At 45.8% G+C, this 17,057-nt stretch overlaps 1 protein-coding gene across 7 annotated transcripts; it reads left to right on the top strand.

Moving 5' to 3' along the window:
* The first annotated feature begins 4,140 nt into the window (after positions 1–4,140).
* Positions 4,141–16,462, top strand: LOC6554877 (putative mediator of RNA polymerase II transcription subunit 26). 7 transcript variants are annotated; one of them, XM_015153384.2, is made up of 8 exons: positions 4,145–4,801; positions 7,127–8,069; positions 9,712–10,532; positions 10,668–11,229; positions 11,291–11,480; positions 12,197–14,713; positions 14,988–15,329; positions 15,389–16,462. In XM_015153384.2, the coding sequence occupies exons 2-8, from the start codon at positions 7,424–7,426 to the stop codon at positions 15,408–15,410; spliced, it is 5,100 nt and encodes a 1,699-aa protein (XP_015008870.1). In that variant the 5' UTR covers positions 4,145–4,801; positions 7,127–7,423; the 3' UTR covers positions 15,411–16,462. The 7 variants fall into 7 exon arrangements, with proteins under 7 accessions (XP_015008869.1, XP_001982215.1, XP_026832898.1 ...); XM_015153383.2 differs by having other exon boundaries at positions 4,141–4,801; positions 9,712–11,229; positions 15,120–15,329; XM_001982179.3 differs by having other exon boundaries at positions 4,143–4,801; positions 9,712–11,229; positions 12,230–14,713.
* Positions 16,463–17,057: the final 595 nt, after the last annotated feature.

The raw sequence follows: 17,057 nt of genomic DNA, 5'->3' as shown, positions 1-17,057 counted from the left end.
GCAATGCCAAGCCCACGGAAAGATAGTGGTTGATAGTAGTTGAACGGGTTCATCGGAAAGTGAGATCCGTGACAGATTTATGCATTTTCCTAATGACGTGTGTTGAGCGCGGAGAAGAGTATATTTGAATGGGCTTTAATTGATTCGATGTGGTTTGCAAGCAGCATGGGAATGAGTTAACCCACGACCTCCAATTTATATTTGTAACCATAAAGCAATTAGTATTTATAATGACACATATAGTTAAATCAATTATATTATTCGAACGCTTATTATTCCGACCTTATGACCATCAATAAATTTATTAATGGTTAAATAAAACAAACATAGACACTATTGGTTCCCTTAGTTATTTCCCATATCTTGGGCAGATAAGTAAATGGATTTATTTTTACGTTATATATACTTTCTAATTTGTTGGTGGCGCGTTCAAATGAAGTTTCTAACGTGTTGAAAATACCTCTTTTAATTATTTCCCGGCCTGAAGAGCATTTAACGTTCGCCCGAACTTAATTTTCACAAATTTTAAAGTTTTGTATGGCTTGTCGTTGGCAAGATTTACCAATTTGTTCATGGACAAGCGTTAAACGCTATTGACAACCGAGGAGCGAAGACATGTGGATAGTTCGATGGTTGGATAGTTGGATAGTTGCACGCATCGAGTGGCTGCGTAGGTTTTGTCTGCGTTTTTTGTCGCCTGTCTTCAGACTCCTCAAAACTTGGGACTTCAGACTTGATCGATCGGTTTTATCTTATGGCGCGAGTAGACTATTCCGCATTTTATGGAGCGGTAATTACGCATGATTTCGACTTTCACTTTATGACAAGAAAAACCACACTTGACGCAATTTCTTTCGTCAATTTTATAGTACGTGAAGTATGTGTGCACTATGTGCGGCATGCTTTCGGTTTTGTTAAGTTGTTTTCCTCGTATGTGTAGCAAATTGACATTTGACATATTGCTGCTGTCAAGGTCTGCAAGTGGCAACCCAAACCAAAATCGAAGCACACCAGCAGGAGAACATCATCCATGCGGTTGTCACAGCCAACATCTGCTTCAATTTCATTTTGTGGCCGATTGTGAAATTGTCAATATGTTTCAATATCGTTCCCGCTGCTCTGTTGTCAAACTAGGAAGCGATTCGCCTGCTGGTTTGTGCAATTGAATCTGCTTTCAAGCCAAGAGAAGTGAATCCGTGTAAGTCTCAATTTTGTGCTAGGTTCCCCCTCGTTGATTTCCTATGTGAAAACTGAGCCTCTTTCGAGTCTGTTCTTCGGGGATGAGTAAACAATGAGGAGTCTTTCGTTTTTGACGCCAGTCTTTAATTAGCCCATTGGCCACATGTGACGCTCCAAATGCAGGCACCCTTTTTTCGCGGCGATCTTTCGAGATTTGTCAACGCGGCACTGACATAATTACGACCTCTTGGACGTTTAAATATGTCATTAAATATGCTTCTATAATATTTTCCCTTGCTGACGGCTGAATGATAAATGACCATGAACATCGAGGGGCATCGAGCTATCGGTAACATGAAACTTTCCTTTCAAATAGTGAAAACTGGGTGATTTCCATATGCGCTGAAGCCAAGTTACGCGATTGGAATAATTCAAATTAATTAAACGTAGTAGATCTTTTTATTTATCTTATATTCAGTAAGTATGTTTAATCCATATCATCAGTTTATTGGCTTAGAAATATGACCAGACATCAGCTTCTATTGAATTGAATGAATTTATTGGATTAGTATGATTCGCTGACATATCGGACAAATCCCATTACACTTTCTTCAACATTTCTAGAATTAAACCAGTCTAATTATTACTAAATACTTAGCTTTATTGTCATTTAGTAACGCTTACTTACTAACTTGTAAGCTGTGGTGAAATACACTTTTTATAAAACAAACTGACATTTTTGAGTATCAAGCATTTAGTATCAAGCATTTAGACGCCAGAAAATGGCCACATTTATCATTTTTTACTCATGGCACCTAAACTGGATGGCTTCCTCATCAAGGATTTCTCTTTTTTGCGTCGCAGGTTGTGCGCAGAATTTTTCGCGCAGCATGGGATGGGATTGGGATGGAATATGGGATGATGGGATGATGACCCTTAGCCGGGAGCAAAGTGCAGCCCCGTGTTGGGGAGCCACATCCCATCCCACATCCCATGCCATATCAGCTCAGCTCATCCAGTCGTGGAGGTGGTGGACCCACCGCAAGGAAAGCGGAGCTGCACTTTTGTTTACTTTGGCAACTTATTTTTGTGCAAGACCATTTAAACACGCTCATGCGGGAGGTCAAGCAATGCACAAAAGATATATAAAGATGTATATGCTACTTACTATGTGCTATATTCGAGGGTGGATTCTTCCATGCTAATTTGGCGAGCGCCACAATTGGATCGGCAGTTGGGGGCAAATGGATTTGTCATACTTGACTTTGGCAATCGGCGGATGAGTCATACCTGCAACTGAGGAAAAACAACTAAATTTAATTAGAACTAAAGCCAAACCATCGATGTGTAAGGAAAATTCTGAAATCCACCTAAAAGTATGCCATGTAGTCTTTCTCTCGCCAGCTGCAGATCAATTATAATTCTCTCTTATTTGCGATCGGGCTGCTGTGTCTGGTATTTTAATTTTTTTAATTTATGGATTATGATCACGACCTGCTGCTTTTCCCCTCGCAACACCCACGACATATGGCATCCGCTGATCTTTTGCAGCCGACAATAATTAATTGACGAATAAAAGTAACAGAAAATACAAACAAAAAAAGAAAAAGCGACAAGTTTTGCGTTTGTATATATACTTTTTCGTATCTGCATGTAAACAAGCCAATTGCTGTTCATTGAAAGCGATCTTTATGTGTATCTTTTGTAACATTCCCCGTCGGTTTGAGGTTGATTTAATCAGCAGTTCACCAAAACAGCTGATAATGGATAGGGGGTATATGTATATACAGGGTGTTTGTGCTGGGAATGCCGATGATTACTTAATGTATTCAACTCATTCATGCCTTGCCTTTGTCGCCCATTCGAATCTCATGGGGGAAATCTATGCGCATTTATAATGCTTTTATTGGAAAATTCAGTGCGCTCCACTGACTGATCGCCTGTTTGTAATTGTTAATGAGCACTTGTGCGTCGCCCCCGTCCTTTGAACCCCCCTCGAACTCTGATTCTATGATATAATTTTATGTTCGGTGTTGGGTTTCAAAGAGGGTGGCACATGGCTGTTTGCTTTGGTTGCAGCACGTGCACATGCGCTGTGCCGGGGAATCCGATCTTCATCCTGCCGGAAGAGGCGTCTTCAGGCTCTTCGGGCTCTATTTACCACCATCGCAGTGGAGGAGGGATGTTTGTTTGGCCGGACCAAGTGGGCACTTGGCTTCCCACTCGAACAGCTTCATTAGGCACAGAGATAAATCAAAATCTGCAGTTGATTTACTTGCCAGATGGTCGGCGCTTATCGCAGTGATTTATTCGGCTGATGAGGAAAATATTACAAATGGTTTTTAGTAATTTAGAAATTGTTTTATATCTAGGGGAATCCTATCTGTGACAAGCTGAAATGATTGATCGTTAAGTACAAATGTTAAAAGTGAAATAGTTATTTATTTATTTGAAATCAGTTCAGACTATCATAACCAAATGGGCTTAATAATAATCTTTCATTAATCATCAACGATGACTTGTTACTTACTACTTGTTTGTATAGTTAGTTTAGATTTTAGAAGAGATTAAAGTTATTTATAAATGCTATTTGAACGGGTGTTGTATTCGGTTCTTTAAAGGAAAATTGCTATCAGTCTTAGACATCAAACAATAATAAAGCGTGTTCATATATATTAATGTTAAATGTAGTTCATAGAATGGTAATTTCTAATTCCCAGTTCTAATAGAAGAAGCAACTTCCCTATTTTTTCTTGAATTTGAATCCATGGCTGCTGAACTCCTGTAACGTTTGCAATCCCACGACATCCAAAGGGTTGCACTTGCTGCGCCGCAGATGGAGCTATTAGCCGCATCTACGAAGTTGCCGCTCTCGATTTCACTTTTCGCTGGAGTCCCTGCTACATGTTTCTTGATTTTGGGGTTAACTCGGCGATGCACCACATTGTATAATGTTCGGTGCGCTGGGGTACTTCGTGCGTTTTCGGGCGCTTTTCATTCTTTTCACTCGGACTTGGACTCGGATACACCCCGAAGATACTTACACTGGGAGGTGCCCTCTCACAGATACACTCTCGCACACACACAGAGGCCTCGTCGCTTTGTAGCCGTCGCTTCGCCTCTTTTTTTCGGATTTCAGATTGTCGTGGCCGCTCGCGTATTTTCATTTTCAGTCAGTCTCCTTGGGCTGGTGCAACTGTGAAAATGTGCGGAGCGTGTCGGTTGTGAAAGCCTTGATTATTTTCCATACATATATCTATATGTGTATTTCTTATTTTTCGTTTCACATTTCGCTTAATTTGTTTACGCGTTTCGTTCTTCCGTTCGTCGTTCCGTTCGTCTGGTGTGAATAATAAACTCATAGATACTTTGTGTGACGCAGCAGCAGCAGCAGCAGCCCAATCAAAGTGGAATCACTTAAAGGGCTTTAATTGTGCGTGGGCCAAGCCCCACAGAATTATCTCAAAGATACTCGTTAGATTGGCCATCTTGAGTGCATCGTCAGCAGACGAGAAGAGTGTGTGTTTGTGTACTTTCTTTAATGTCTGATACGAACAAAGGAACCAAAGTTCTCTTTGACAACGAACTGTTTGGGATTATCTAATACGCAATCCATTTTGGGGTAAATTAATGCCAGCATTTAACAAATATTTACGAGTTTTCTGCAGTAGGAAATGAGATCATCCGAGTTCGGCGTCTGTATCTAATCGGTTACCAGGTTGTCAGTTGCATTTCTACCTGCTTAAAGGCTTATCTTATCACCTACAAATAGTTAGACATGCCAAATGAAAGCGTTTTGCAACTTGCAGATAAGCCCGATTTGCCTGCCACAGTAGCAACTGTATCTGCATCTGTTTTTAGCCAGCTTCGCAAATAGCTTTGACCTTTTCGCCAAACCAAAAGACTTCCGCGTCGATATGCACACATGCGTTTGATCATTTCGTAATTACAATCGGCACACAAAATAGCAGCAACATCGACAATGCAACATCGGCTATATCTGTAACTGCATCCCCATCTGCAGATGCATTTTCTTTTTCTTGGGCTGCCTCATTTAATTGGCGGGCATGGCGTACTCCGCCAAAAGAGTTTCCCCGCTGCCATTTTCTAGGCGCAATGTAGGCCAACAAGTGCGTTGAACTAAACTAAAATGCTTGCCTTCTCTAGAACAATGAGGAAAATATACATATATACGTGTGTTTATAAAAGAGGGCTTACTATGCGACATTTTTAGGGGGTTTGCAACTGTCTATAGGAAACAAAAAGAAAGTAGCTAAAAAAGTCTTGTTTTATTGGTTTAAATTTGTAGCTTTCAATTGGCGACCTCAGAGGGCAATGCGTAATGTGTAATTTTCCACATAATTCTCTTAACTTTTCCGCAATGCCAACACCTAAACAAACGCTTCGGAGGAGTTCAAAATGTGATTGAACCTGGTGGGGGATACACCTTGCTGCTCCAACTGGGTGAAAGAAACTGTACTTTCGCATCGGCAACATGCGCTGTTTATTTTTGCCCCGGCCGCAGAAAATTGCAAGGTGCAAAGAGAAATCCAAATGAGTTGCGTGCAAAATCGAAATGCATCTGCAATTTTCACAATATATATTTTCGCAGTGCGTCGGCTTCTTTCTTTCGTTCGTTGGCTCGTTCCGAAAGCATTATGTTTATGATTTCAAGAACTTCATGGCTGTTGGCAAATACAAGGCAGCTGGAGCGTGGCCACGGACAACTTGCCACCATGTTTATCGGAGCTGCTTAAATGCCGCCTCAATGCGAGAGCACTTTTTCCAACATAACATATATCGTATATATACTCCTGTACTTGTGCGTGCCACCTCCTTGTGGTTGGTTCCTATGTATTTTGGCCGTTTGCCAGATGCGGCACGCCGTTTGGCATTTTCCGAGCCAGGTCCTTGGTGCGCCTGAGCACTCCTCGGTGGCAATTTGCTGCCGCTCCTCAGACTTTCCCTTTCTCGATATGGAAACGCAGTCCTGAGGGTTTCCTTTTCTTGCGCGACGCTTTCCCCGGTGGTTGGTGGCCATTTTGCGATCCTTTGTCTGCCGTTTTACACTAGAAAAAAAGAAAAAAAAGGATTTTTATATATTCTGCATTTATAAACATTTGCTCACCAATTTTGTAGCAATTTTTAGACGTATGCAATTTCTATTTAGTTGCACCTATCCCGTATATATATAAGATATTGTATCGTTTGCTGATGTCAGGCATCAAGTATGCAGATATATCTCTTATAATCATATAATCTCATTATGTCAAGCACCTGGTGCTTCTTGATACTATTTTTTTTTTGGCAAGCTCATGTGCGCTCTAGATAGATTTCAATAGCAAACATTATGACACATGCTCGCCAAAAAGTCGGACGGCAAGTTAATATTAATGAACTTGCCTAAGTTTCTTTTTCGGCCAGCGATTTAAATTTAGACACCTGCGGCGGCGAGCCTGGCCAAAGCTTCAAGGCTTCAGAAGCCCTGTTCAGCAAGGATGGCCATTTCCGTTTTTTGTGTCGGAAATTGGAGGCCATAAATTAGGCGCCTTGAGGGTTTTGGGGTTTTGGGGCCTTGCTGCTAACGCTTTTGCTAACGAGGCCCGAATGCAGTTAATTTGCGCGCTAGGAAAGGCCAGGGAATTGCATTCCGAGTTTGGCCCAAAGCCGCAGGGGCATAAATCGCCGGTGGCAACACAGCTTTTGTTTATGCCACATTGTTAGTTTGGCGGGATAATTATAGACGTTTTTCGTCGAAACTCCGCATTAAAGTTTAGGAAAAAAGGAAAACATTAAAGTCCCGAAAACCGACTGCAGAAAACTCGTAAATTATTTTTATATGCTTCTCACAACGAAAACAGACACAAAAACTTTTTCGTGCTGAACAGTGTAGCACACACACTCCGTGTTATTTTTATATATAAAACTTGGTCCATGTGTCGTGTAGAGAAGAGAAAACTTACGCATCAAGCATAACAACATGTATAAATAGCATCAAAAGACTACGATGAAATCAAAATGAAAAGTGCAGCATAGAAAACAAAAACCGAAGGGAAAAATCCAAACAAAATGTGCAACCAATCAATGGAGTTGAGTCGCTTAAAACAAAAAAAGAGCCAATAACTAAAAATACAGCAAAGTGAAGCAGAGACACTGCCAAGAACATCTTGGCAACATCGCAGCGTTGGTCCGCAGCGGACTGGCCAAAAATAAACCGGCAGCAACATACGCCTGCAACAACTAGATGTTGTTGCTGCTGCTCGCCTTCATCATGAGATTCGTAGACATTTCCAAGCGCTGTCCCGCCTGCTCCAGGGCCGGAATCGATTGCACCCACCACAGCAATCCAACACACAGCCAACACGATGCCAATGGCAACCACACGGCCTGCTGGCAACATGTCGCCGGTGCCACAAGCAACAGCAGCAGCACCAGCAGCGGCTGCGACAGCAACAGCTCCTCCAAGGAGAACTACTATGTGCCGCAGCAGCTGCAACATCAGCGGCACAGTGCCGCCAAGACTCAATCCGGCAACATTGGCGTTAGTCCGCAGCAACTCGAGCAGATACGCTTCTACCAGCGCATGCAGCAGCAGCAGTTGCAACTGTTGCAGCAGCAGTTGTTGCAGCGACGACGCCTGCAACAGCAGCTGTTGCAACAGGGCGTGCCCTCGCCTCCGGCAACTGCAACAGAAAAAACTACAACGGCGGGTCTCACCTGCAACCAACAGTATTTGCGACAGCAGCGGCTGCAGCAGCAACAGCTGCAGCAGCAGCATCAACTGCAGCAACTTTATGTGGACCACAACAGCAACAATGACAATGACTATCTGAACAACTATCTGAACAACAGCATTAACCAGCGCAACAATGGCAGAGTTTTGGGCCAAGGTGCGCAGTTGATAAGTCTTAGCTTTTAATTAAACCCAATACGTTTAGTGCCTAAGATATAAAAGGAATTTAAGTTAGCTTAAACCTTTCTAACTACTGAATGCTATAAGTCCTCCAGTTAAGATACATACATTTGAAAACTGAAAATCAGATACGGAAGTACTTTTGTAAATATATAAGAGGTATGCAGTCGAAAAGGGTTATTTTTGTAGAAAATGTAAACTGCGGGTATACTATGTCTTCATTACTTCCTTGCTGGGCATCACAAAGATTAGTAATAAAATATAACCATGCTTAACTGCTGTGGATTAAAGTTGTGTCATCGTAAAGACTTCGCTGCTTTCTCAGCTCTGCCAGCCTCTTGAGCATCTCGAGACGGGCTTTTGTAATTTCAATTAACTTTAATTGAGCTCCGAGAAGCTCCGAGAGGCCAGGGGTCGCCATTCGTCACTGGCCCTCCTCTGGCTCCAGTGCTGCAGTGCACCGATGCTGGAGCGGACCACCCCACCGACTGTCCGTATCTACACACAAAATGCATTAAAGTATTTTTATTTGTGCGCTATCTCGCGCTGGCCCAAATATGAAATGGCTTTCCATTTCATATTTCTGGTTTTCTTTTTTTTTTTGGAGGGGTGGGAGGGGTTGAAAGATGGCTGGGCGGACAAACATGTGCTTTGCCACTTGTCGGCTGTAGGAAAAGTTCGCTGAGTTGGGGGAGAATCTATTTGAAAACTATAATCCCTTGTGTCTGCACTTTCTGGGAGGTACCCCAACTCGCTACTCCGCCCTATTTTTCTCCTAGATTTTCCTGATTTGTTTATGCGCGGAGTTAATTTTAAATCTAAATTCTGTGCAGGAATTGCATAAGAAAGTCGTAAGTTCGAAGTCGTACCCAGCAACTGAAATCGATGGCAATGCGGCAAACGAGAAGGTTTTCCTCGGCACTGAATTACTGAATTACCGCCTTGAGACATGCAATACCATCAAGTTTAACCTTTAATTGCCGCTGGCGGACGGGCGTTGCATGTTGCATGAAGATGGGTTGCCGCCTGGCAAGATGGGAAAACGTCACATTTTCCAATTGAACTTTTTAGTGACGACGATGGGGGACATAGGACATGGGACAGCGATCCGACCCGATGCGAGGCGGTCCATGGGTGTTGACTCGTAAAAATCTCTTAGACGTATAAAAATAATTTTTACAGCTTTTTCGTTTTTCTGGAATCCAGGGAGTCGCGAGTCTGTCACCCGAATAGTGTCATCCTTATTTGCTACAGCAGCGCGTCTGGCATCGTAAAAATTAATTGAAACATGCCAACCATAGATGGGCGCCTCTGTCAGTCAGGTTTTTACTGCTCCGAAATGTATGCGGCACGCTAATGTCCATTAGAGGCAGAGTGGGAAAGTGCAAATGGAAATGGGGATAGATCATTAGCCGGAGTTGGTTTCGCCCCGGTGCTGTGGCATCTTAATTGAGCCAAGTTCAGTGTCAATGCTGATTAGACAATTGACATTGTGTGGCACTGCGGGTGGGATTATCGAGAAGGTAGTTTAAGCAGCAGTATTACAACACTTTAAGTATATTATTCTAAGATGTGAGACTTGATGTTAACGTGTACGATATACCTTCTTCTGCTTGCAGGCACAAAAATTCGACGTGGCATGACAGAATTCTCAACAAACAACGATCACAGCAAACCGCATTTCACCGCATCTCAGCAGAAGCCGCATCAGAACTCACCCATCCATCAGCAAGCATTCACTCCATCCAATCCCAACTCTCACCCACATTTGCTTCAACGCTTGGCCCAACAGCAACAGCAGCAGCAGCAGCAGCAGCAGCATCAGCGTCCCCATAAGTTTCAGCAGACCTTGCCCTTCAGCCAGCTAAACAACGGCAACAACACGGCTGCCCACATTCTGCCCGGATCATCGCCACATTCCCCGCTGAGCTACCGCAATCCGCTGAACAGTCCCAGCAATTCGCCATTCAGCAACACGGCGCAGTCGACGATTGGGAAGCGGTACCAGCAGCAGCAGCTGACCGATCGCCTGTTGCAGCAGCAACATCTGCAGCAGTGCCAGCAGCAGCAACTGCAATCGCTGGGCAGCAGCGATGTGGAGGAGGATCTGGCTGCGGACGAACTGAGCGAGGAGAGTCTCAAGCAGAATGTGGCCATTGTGCTGAGCAACTTGGATCGCTATAACAACGCGTTGCGCAGCATTATCCTGAATGAGCAGGTGAGCAGCAGCATCATCACGCCCAGCGACAGCCTCCTGTTTGGCGAGGACTCGAGCGGTCTGCTCTACTGCGACAACGACAACTCCAGGAAGCATCAGGGCAACAATAACTTTGTGCTGGGCAAGATGGCAGCCACGCCGGAATCGGATTACAATAGCAATGCAACCACGCCAGGAGGTCGCAGCAGCGAGCAGCAGTTGCAACAGCAGCAGCAACTTGGGGTAGGTGGGATGCTTTGTGGTGGTGGTGGCGGTGGCGGTGTCGGGATGCGGGAAACTACTAATGGCGGTGGCAACAATCTCAACTGCTCGTTGGCCTCGTCGCACGACTTTACTCACGACAATTCCGATTACCAGTGGTTCCTGGACTACGGCTACCGAGATGGCTGCGGCGGAATGCAGCGCAGCGTATTGAGTTCCCTCTCGGCCTCGTACAATGCGATGGGGGATCTGATCTACTATGAGGATCTGGCCAAGAATCTGGACGCCAATCTGGCCGAGGTGGACATGGAGAGTTTCCGGGCGGAGGACATACATTCCCTGCTCTCGCAGCTGCCCGCCTATTGCAAGAGCTTGGGCGGCGCAAACAGTCGTCTTCAGCAATCTTTGCTGCTTCAGCAGCAACAGCAGCAACAACAGCAGCAGCAGCAGCTACAACAGCAACAGGTGCTGCATCACAGCAATATGTTGCAGCACAACATGTCCCAGACGTCGACGACCTCCACAAACGAACTGATCGACAACTCCTTCTGCAAGTCGGAGTTGCTCTTTTCGCCGGTGAGGGAGTCGCACATCTCGGTGGATTCACTGGATATGGACGCCTATCCGGACGACGGCGAGATTATACTCACCTGCAACAAGGACAACTACACGATCGCCTTTGAGGGCAGTGTGCTCTACTCGGATGATAGTTTCTATGGTGAGTAATTCAAGTACTTAAGTGTCAGTCCAAACTTACAGATTTAACCTTCTCTTTGCAGCGGATCCCAGTGACATCGCCGCCAGGAACAAACAGAACTGCATCAACTTGCACAGCAATCTGGAGGACATAGTGAAACGCAATAAAGCCCTGGAGGTGTCCATGTCGCGTTCCGCCCAGGCCTTCCAGCCCCTCTGCCCCATGTCGCCCAAGGGGCAGGCAGCCACGTCATCAGCGGCCAAGCTACAGCGGTAGGTTCAGCAAGACAAATACATGCCGCACCCGATTCGCACATTATCCTGAGGATTGGCTGTTGCCCGGGTGGTTTTCTAGAGTTAAAGTCACTAAGTAAATATTGCGCCATATGTTCTCAGAGACAGCGTTGTATTGATCAAGCTAAATGAACAAAATATGAGATAACTAGTAGTCCAGCGTCCGAATGCCAAACTTCATCATCAAGACCGGCGGATGTTACACATTTCCCCCTTCCTTGCAGGCTGCTCTCATTGCAATCGTGTGGGGTCATTTCAATTGAATTCAATTTAGTTCCATTTGCCTGCCGGCTGGAATATTAACGTATGGAACGAACGTCTCGTTCGGGGGGTAATTTCAAATGGGAACTGGGTCTTTTTGGCGTATATTCCACGCCGGCATATGCTAACCTTCAAGGGCTTTTGGTTTCGGGTCGCGAAACGAGATTAGGCAAGTTAATCCTTGAGGATGGGCAATTACTGGTTTAGCCCGCATAACTCATTCACAAAACGATTAGCCGGGATAACAGCAAACCCGAAAGTATTATGCAAATAAACCCAGGACAGACGCCATCAGGTAAAGAAGTCATAAACCCTGGCAGCAACCAATCCGAAAACCTCACACCGCTTCCTACCTAAAAAAAAAACCAGAAAAAGAAAACCTTCCGCCAACAAAATTGTAATCCCAAACGCTCGACGTGTCTGTTGTGGTAAAGACGCTCGTTACTCCTTGTTTCGCCCGCTCGCAGGTATCCTTCGGGGAATAATAACACGGAGACCATCACCATAACCAGACACCTACCACAGTGCACAGTGAGGAAGAGCAGCAGTCTGCCCAATCTGCAGAACGAGGAGTCCATGGCGGGCAGTTGCCTCAAGGAGCAGGGACCGGAGGAGAATGGACCACAGGCGGTGCCGCTGAACGTCTCGCAGGCGATCAGCACCTCCACCATGGAGGCGGGCAAGTCGAGGTCCAGGAATCTGCTGCCCATGTGCCAGATGCCCATATCCATTAGTGTGTCGATTTCGGAGCGACTGCAGCAACAGGCGGATCAGCAGCTGCCCATCGAACAGATCACACCCACATCACAGCAACCACAACAGCAGCATCACCACTCGCATCACCATCGCCACAAGCATCGTTGCAGTTGCTCGCATGAGAGCCAGAATTTCCATATTTCCGGCTCGGCCTCCTCGGGCAACTCCTCAAATCCGCCAGCCTTCAATCTAGTCAAGCTGTTCATCAAGCAGAAGAGCAGCAACAGCAGTGGCGGTCAGGAGGATTTGGGTGCCCAGGCAAGTGCGCACACCTGTATGGATGTCTCTTCTGGCTGTTGGCCATCCAGCGATGCGGCCAGCTCCAGTAGCGGCTCCTTGGAGCAGCGACTTCGCAAGAAGAGTATGAACGACTCGGGCAAAGGTTCGGCAGTTAGTCGGCATGACGAGGAGGAACACTACCCCGAAACGGAGACACCCAGGCGTCAGTTGAGGGCCCGTTCCGAGGCAGTGTTCTACGATGACGTCGCCACCTCCAGTTCCACGGGATCGCTAACTGCGACCAATTCACCAGCACATCGTCGTCGCAGTATGCCACTAAGGAATCCACAGCTGTACCAACTGGCAGCCCAGGTTTCCACTGGCAGCCAAATGTCCTCGGAGGCCAGCTCGGAGCAGCTAACCCAGGTGCCCAGGCGGTCGGAAGCGGGATGCGGTACCAGTACGCGCCCGTTGTCGTGTGCCTCCAGCTCCGAAATGATCACGCGCTCCATGCAGACCTCCTGCGGATCACTGAGCACCACCAGGAGCAGCCTGAGCGAACGCTATCGCTGTGTGCCGCCCTCCTTCCTCGAGAAACTCAATAACTTGGGTGAGGAGCGACAGGCGCCCATATACGTGATCTATCCAAACTATGCCCTGCCCGATTTGGGATTCGTTAAGACTAATGCCAGCACAGACGTGATCTTCTCACCTTTCAACTACAAGATGACGATGGATGGGGCGACTGGAAGTACCAGCAGCTCGGGATCTCTAAAGAAACAGCGCAACAACAGCCAGAGCGTGAGCGATGATGAAATCCTCAAGACGCTGGACTACAAGCACGTGGCCGACTGGCAGTCGCTGGCCACCTTGCTGCCGACGGAATACCGCCGTCGGCTGCAGCACATTCCGGAGGTGAAGCACCTGGTGCGGCAGCTGGATGCGGAGCTATCTCAGCGTCCACTTTTCTGTATGTCGCCGCCGCTGCGCCGAAATCGCACGCACATCTGCGACTGTGCCAAGTACTTCCAGGGCCAGCAGACCCAAATGGACGAGGCATCCAGCTCGGGTTCCAGTCAACAGCCCAGTTCCGGCTACCGCGGCTCATCCACGCTGCTTACCGACTCTGAGCTGGACGTGGATCCGCTGAAGCAGATGTATGTGTACCAGTACGATCAGCAGCGCATGGACTCGGGCGTGGAAACCAGTCCCGGTAGTCAGTTAACTCAAACCCCGCCGCAACCCATGCCCCGAAGCATTCTGCGCAAGGCACACTCCGCACAGGCGCGCTCCAAGCGCAATTCCATGATCGAGGCACAGCAGACGCAGAAGCTGACCAAGCTGGAGAAGCGGCGCAGTTTGCAGGAGCCACCGAACAACTACGGCTTGGGTTCCACCGACGAACTTGCCGATGTCTTTGAGGAGGAGGAGCACAGTCAGCCGGCGCAACCTGTGAAGCAGAGGCTTTCCCGCAAGGATCTGGATGCCAGGGCTCGGGCTGAGAGCTTCCTGGCCTCCTTGCCGCGCTCTGAGCTCAAGTACTACGCGGAGATAGCGTCCATTCTAGAGTCTTCCGGCGAGCAGGTGACCTACGATGCTGCTGCCCTGAAAAAGGAGGTGAGCCGAGTGCTTAGCCAGCAGAAGAAGGTGTCATTCAATGATGAGGGCGTGGCGGCCGGACTGCAGCAGCATGCCAAACGCTTCGCCACGCCACCCAATTCGCCCAACATCTCCATGGGCGCACTGAAACGCGATACAGTGGATGTGCTGGAGCAGCGCAAGATCGAAAGCAATCGCTTCAAGCGCCTGCAAATCCAGTGGGAGCTCATGAGCAAGGACTCGAGTATGCTGAAAGAGCTGGCCTGCGAGGCGGCCACCAAGAGCGGCGGCTCCACGCCCACCTCGGCCAATTCGACTGGCTCCAATTCGGCGCCAAGGTCTAGGATTCCAAGGCCTGTTAGCTACCCAGCGGGCAGGTCAGTAGTTTTTAAAACTCACATCTTAAACTATGAAGTGCAAGTCGGAAAAGTATGTTAAGCATAACTTAAAAGATTACATTTTAATTTAAATGCTTCCGACTTGCAAGTCCTCTGGCGAAAATTCAAAATTAATTGTTTCGAACCATTTATGTATGTTATGTTTCCAAAATTTATTTCTTTTCATTTTTGGCAAACCGACCAACCAAATCCGTGCGTCAAAATTATTATTTTGCATGATGTTGTTGATTTTGTTTGTGGGCCTGATGCTCAGAAGTTCCACGCCCACTTCGTCACGTACTGCCCCCGTTCTGGCCACGCCCTCACCGGCTAGGCCGGCCAATCCCAAGACTGTCACTAAAAGCCACAACAAACCCGGTCTCTTTACCTCCCCCCGCCCTAGCAGACTGACCAGCGCCCAGGAAGCCGCCGGCGGAGCCAAGGTCAGCACTCGATCGCCCAGCAGGATAGTGCAGCCCAAGCGTTACAGTCTGGCCGGCGCGACCACGCCCACATCCGCCACGCCCACTTCGGCCAGGGCACGCACGCCCACCAATCGAGTGGCGGTTACGGCGCCAAATACGCCCAAACGCCAGGCGGTTGCCCATTCGCCCAGGTAAGTGATGATATTCGGATGATTTGCAAACTGTTCTTAATGCGATTATTGTCTTGCAGACCCACCTCGCGAGTGCGTTGAGCGTCCACACGAGTCCAAGCGTCCAAGTCATCCCAATTAGTCAACGGCAGACAACAGACACCACACCCCAAAAACAATCCATTGATGGAAACACAGCAAAAAGCAAACAAAACATATTCAACAACAAGAAACAATGCAACATTGTAAAATTCTAGACTAAGGCTTTGTGTGCGGCTCGATTGCTTAGTTACTATTGGCCCGGAAAGTGATATTTAGATGGGAGATTGATGATTTGATCAGGGATCACGGAGCGAGAACTGATAGCGAGATGTGCTGGTATCTTTGATTGATTTCGTTGTCCTTATTTGCGGTAGAGCAGCGAAGTCTGCGAGATGAAGTAGCTAAATTTTCTTTTTTTACAAAGTATACATAATGAAATCTATACATATGCCAAGTACGCGTAAATTAAACAAATATTTTGATGTATATACACACACAAACGATATATATATGTACGCGTAGACTCGCTTTTCCACAACCTATTCAAAAGGAAATGACAAAGATGACTTTGCTACCCACAGGAAACATGATAAAGTGTATAAAATATTTTCTATACCCAATGCAAAAAGGCATAACACTCTCAAATACTCGAGCAGCAAACAATACAAAAGTTACTTGGATCATACCAGGCTGGGCAGAAAAACATGATATATTGGATACCCAAATACAATAATTGAAAAGCTCAAGAGCGGATCCAATCGATATTACGACCGGGTGCATTAGAATAAATCTTTTTGGTTGCTTTTCCATGCTCACGCTGATCCTCTTCCTGAATGAGAAAGAATGGAGAAAATCAAGGAAAGAAATTTCCAAATGGCCTTTAATTCATTACTGAATGCTTTGCAGTTTTAGATTTGGTTTTTACCCGCAAGATCTGGTTTTGTTTGCATTTTATGCGGCAATTTTCATTTCGTTTGTAACGAGCTTATGCTGTTGAGCCCAGGCTCAAAAAGTGATTTCAATTGTACGATATATGTTTCCAGCTATACCTACTATTAATCTTACTATTTTATTTGTATCTATTTAATAATATCCATCTGTCTATGACATAACGTTAATTGGTTATTTAACTGCTGGAAGACATCTTTTAGTTTGTACGCCTTAAGTCAAACACTTTTCTATCTTTAATTGTATAGCTACTCTTATTGTATTATGTACAAGCGGACGAAACACATATTATAGAATTGCGGGAGAATTTATCACCAAATGGATATGCGGGAGTATATTATGTATTAAAACGAAAGTAAAAAATGTATAAAAATACAAAATCAATAAAAATATTAATAAACAAGCAAAAAGTATTATGAAAATAAAATCAAATGAGTTTTTCATTTCGAAATGCTATTGGTAGTCACGCACAGTTCGTCTTAAACTGTATATTACACATTGTGTAACTTCGAAACTGTATAACAGTGCGTGATGGCGTGTGACAGTTGACCTAAAGCCAACTGTGAACAGTTCGTCTCAAACTGTTTGATATGGCTTTAAACTGTATACGTATAACAGTGCCTATAAGCATGTAACAGTGCATCTCTAACTGCTGCATTTATAATTTTTACTCTGATTTGAAATATTATTTGATTTATTATGATTATCTGATTTGAAATATTTTTTGAATCAATACTAAAACCACATACTTTTATACTT

The sequence above is a fragment of the Drosophila erecta genome, unplaced genomic scaffold, assembly GCF_003286155.1.
Source record: "Drosophila erecta strain 14021-0224.00,06,07 unplaced genomic scaffold, DereRS2 tig00000000-arrow-pilon, whole genome shotgun sequence".
In the NCBI taxonomy this organism is placed as follows: domain Eukaryota; kingdom Metazoa; phylum Arthropoda; class Insecta; order Diptera; family Drosophilidae; genus Drosophila; species Drosophila erecta.
The sequence above is the reverse complement of the archived record's forward strand: the minus strand, read 5'-3'. Positions and strand labels throughout refer to the sequence as shown.

Excerpts from the sequence above, each read along its gene's own strand:
- LOC6554877 (XM_026977097.1), top strand. The coding sequence starts at position 7,424 with ATGTTGTTGCTGCTGCTCGCCTTCATCATGAGATTCGTAGACATTTCC. Across the intron at positions 11,230-11,290 it reads CTCGGATGATAGTTTCTATG|CGGATCCCAGTGACATCGCC; the intron begins GTGAGTAATTCA and ends TTCTCTTTGCAG. Across the intron at positions 11,481-12,196 it reads TCAGCGGCCAAGCTACAGCG|ACGCTCGTTACTCCTTGTTT; the intron begins GTAGGTTCAGCA and ends GTTGTGGTAAAG.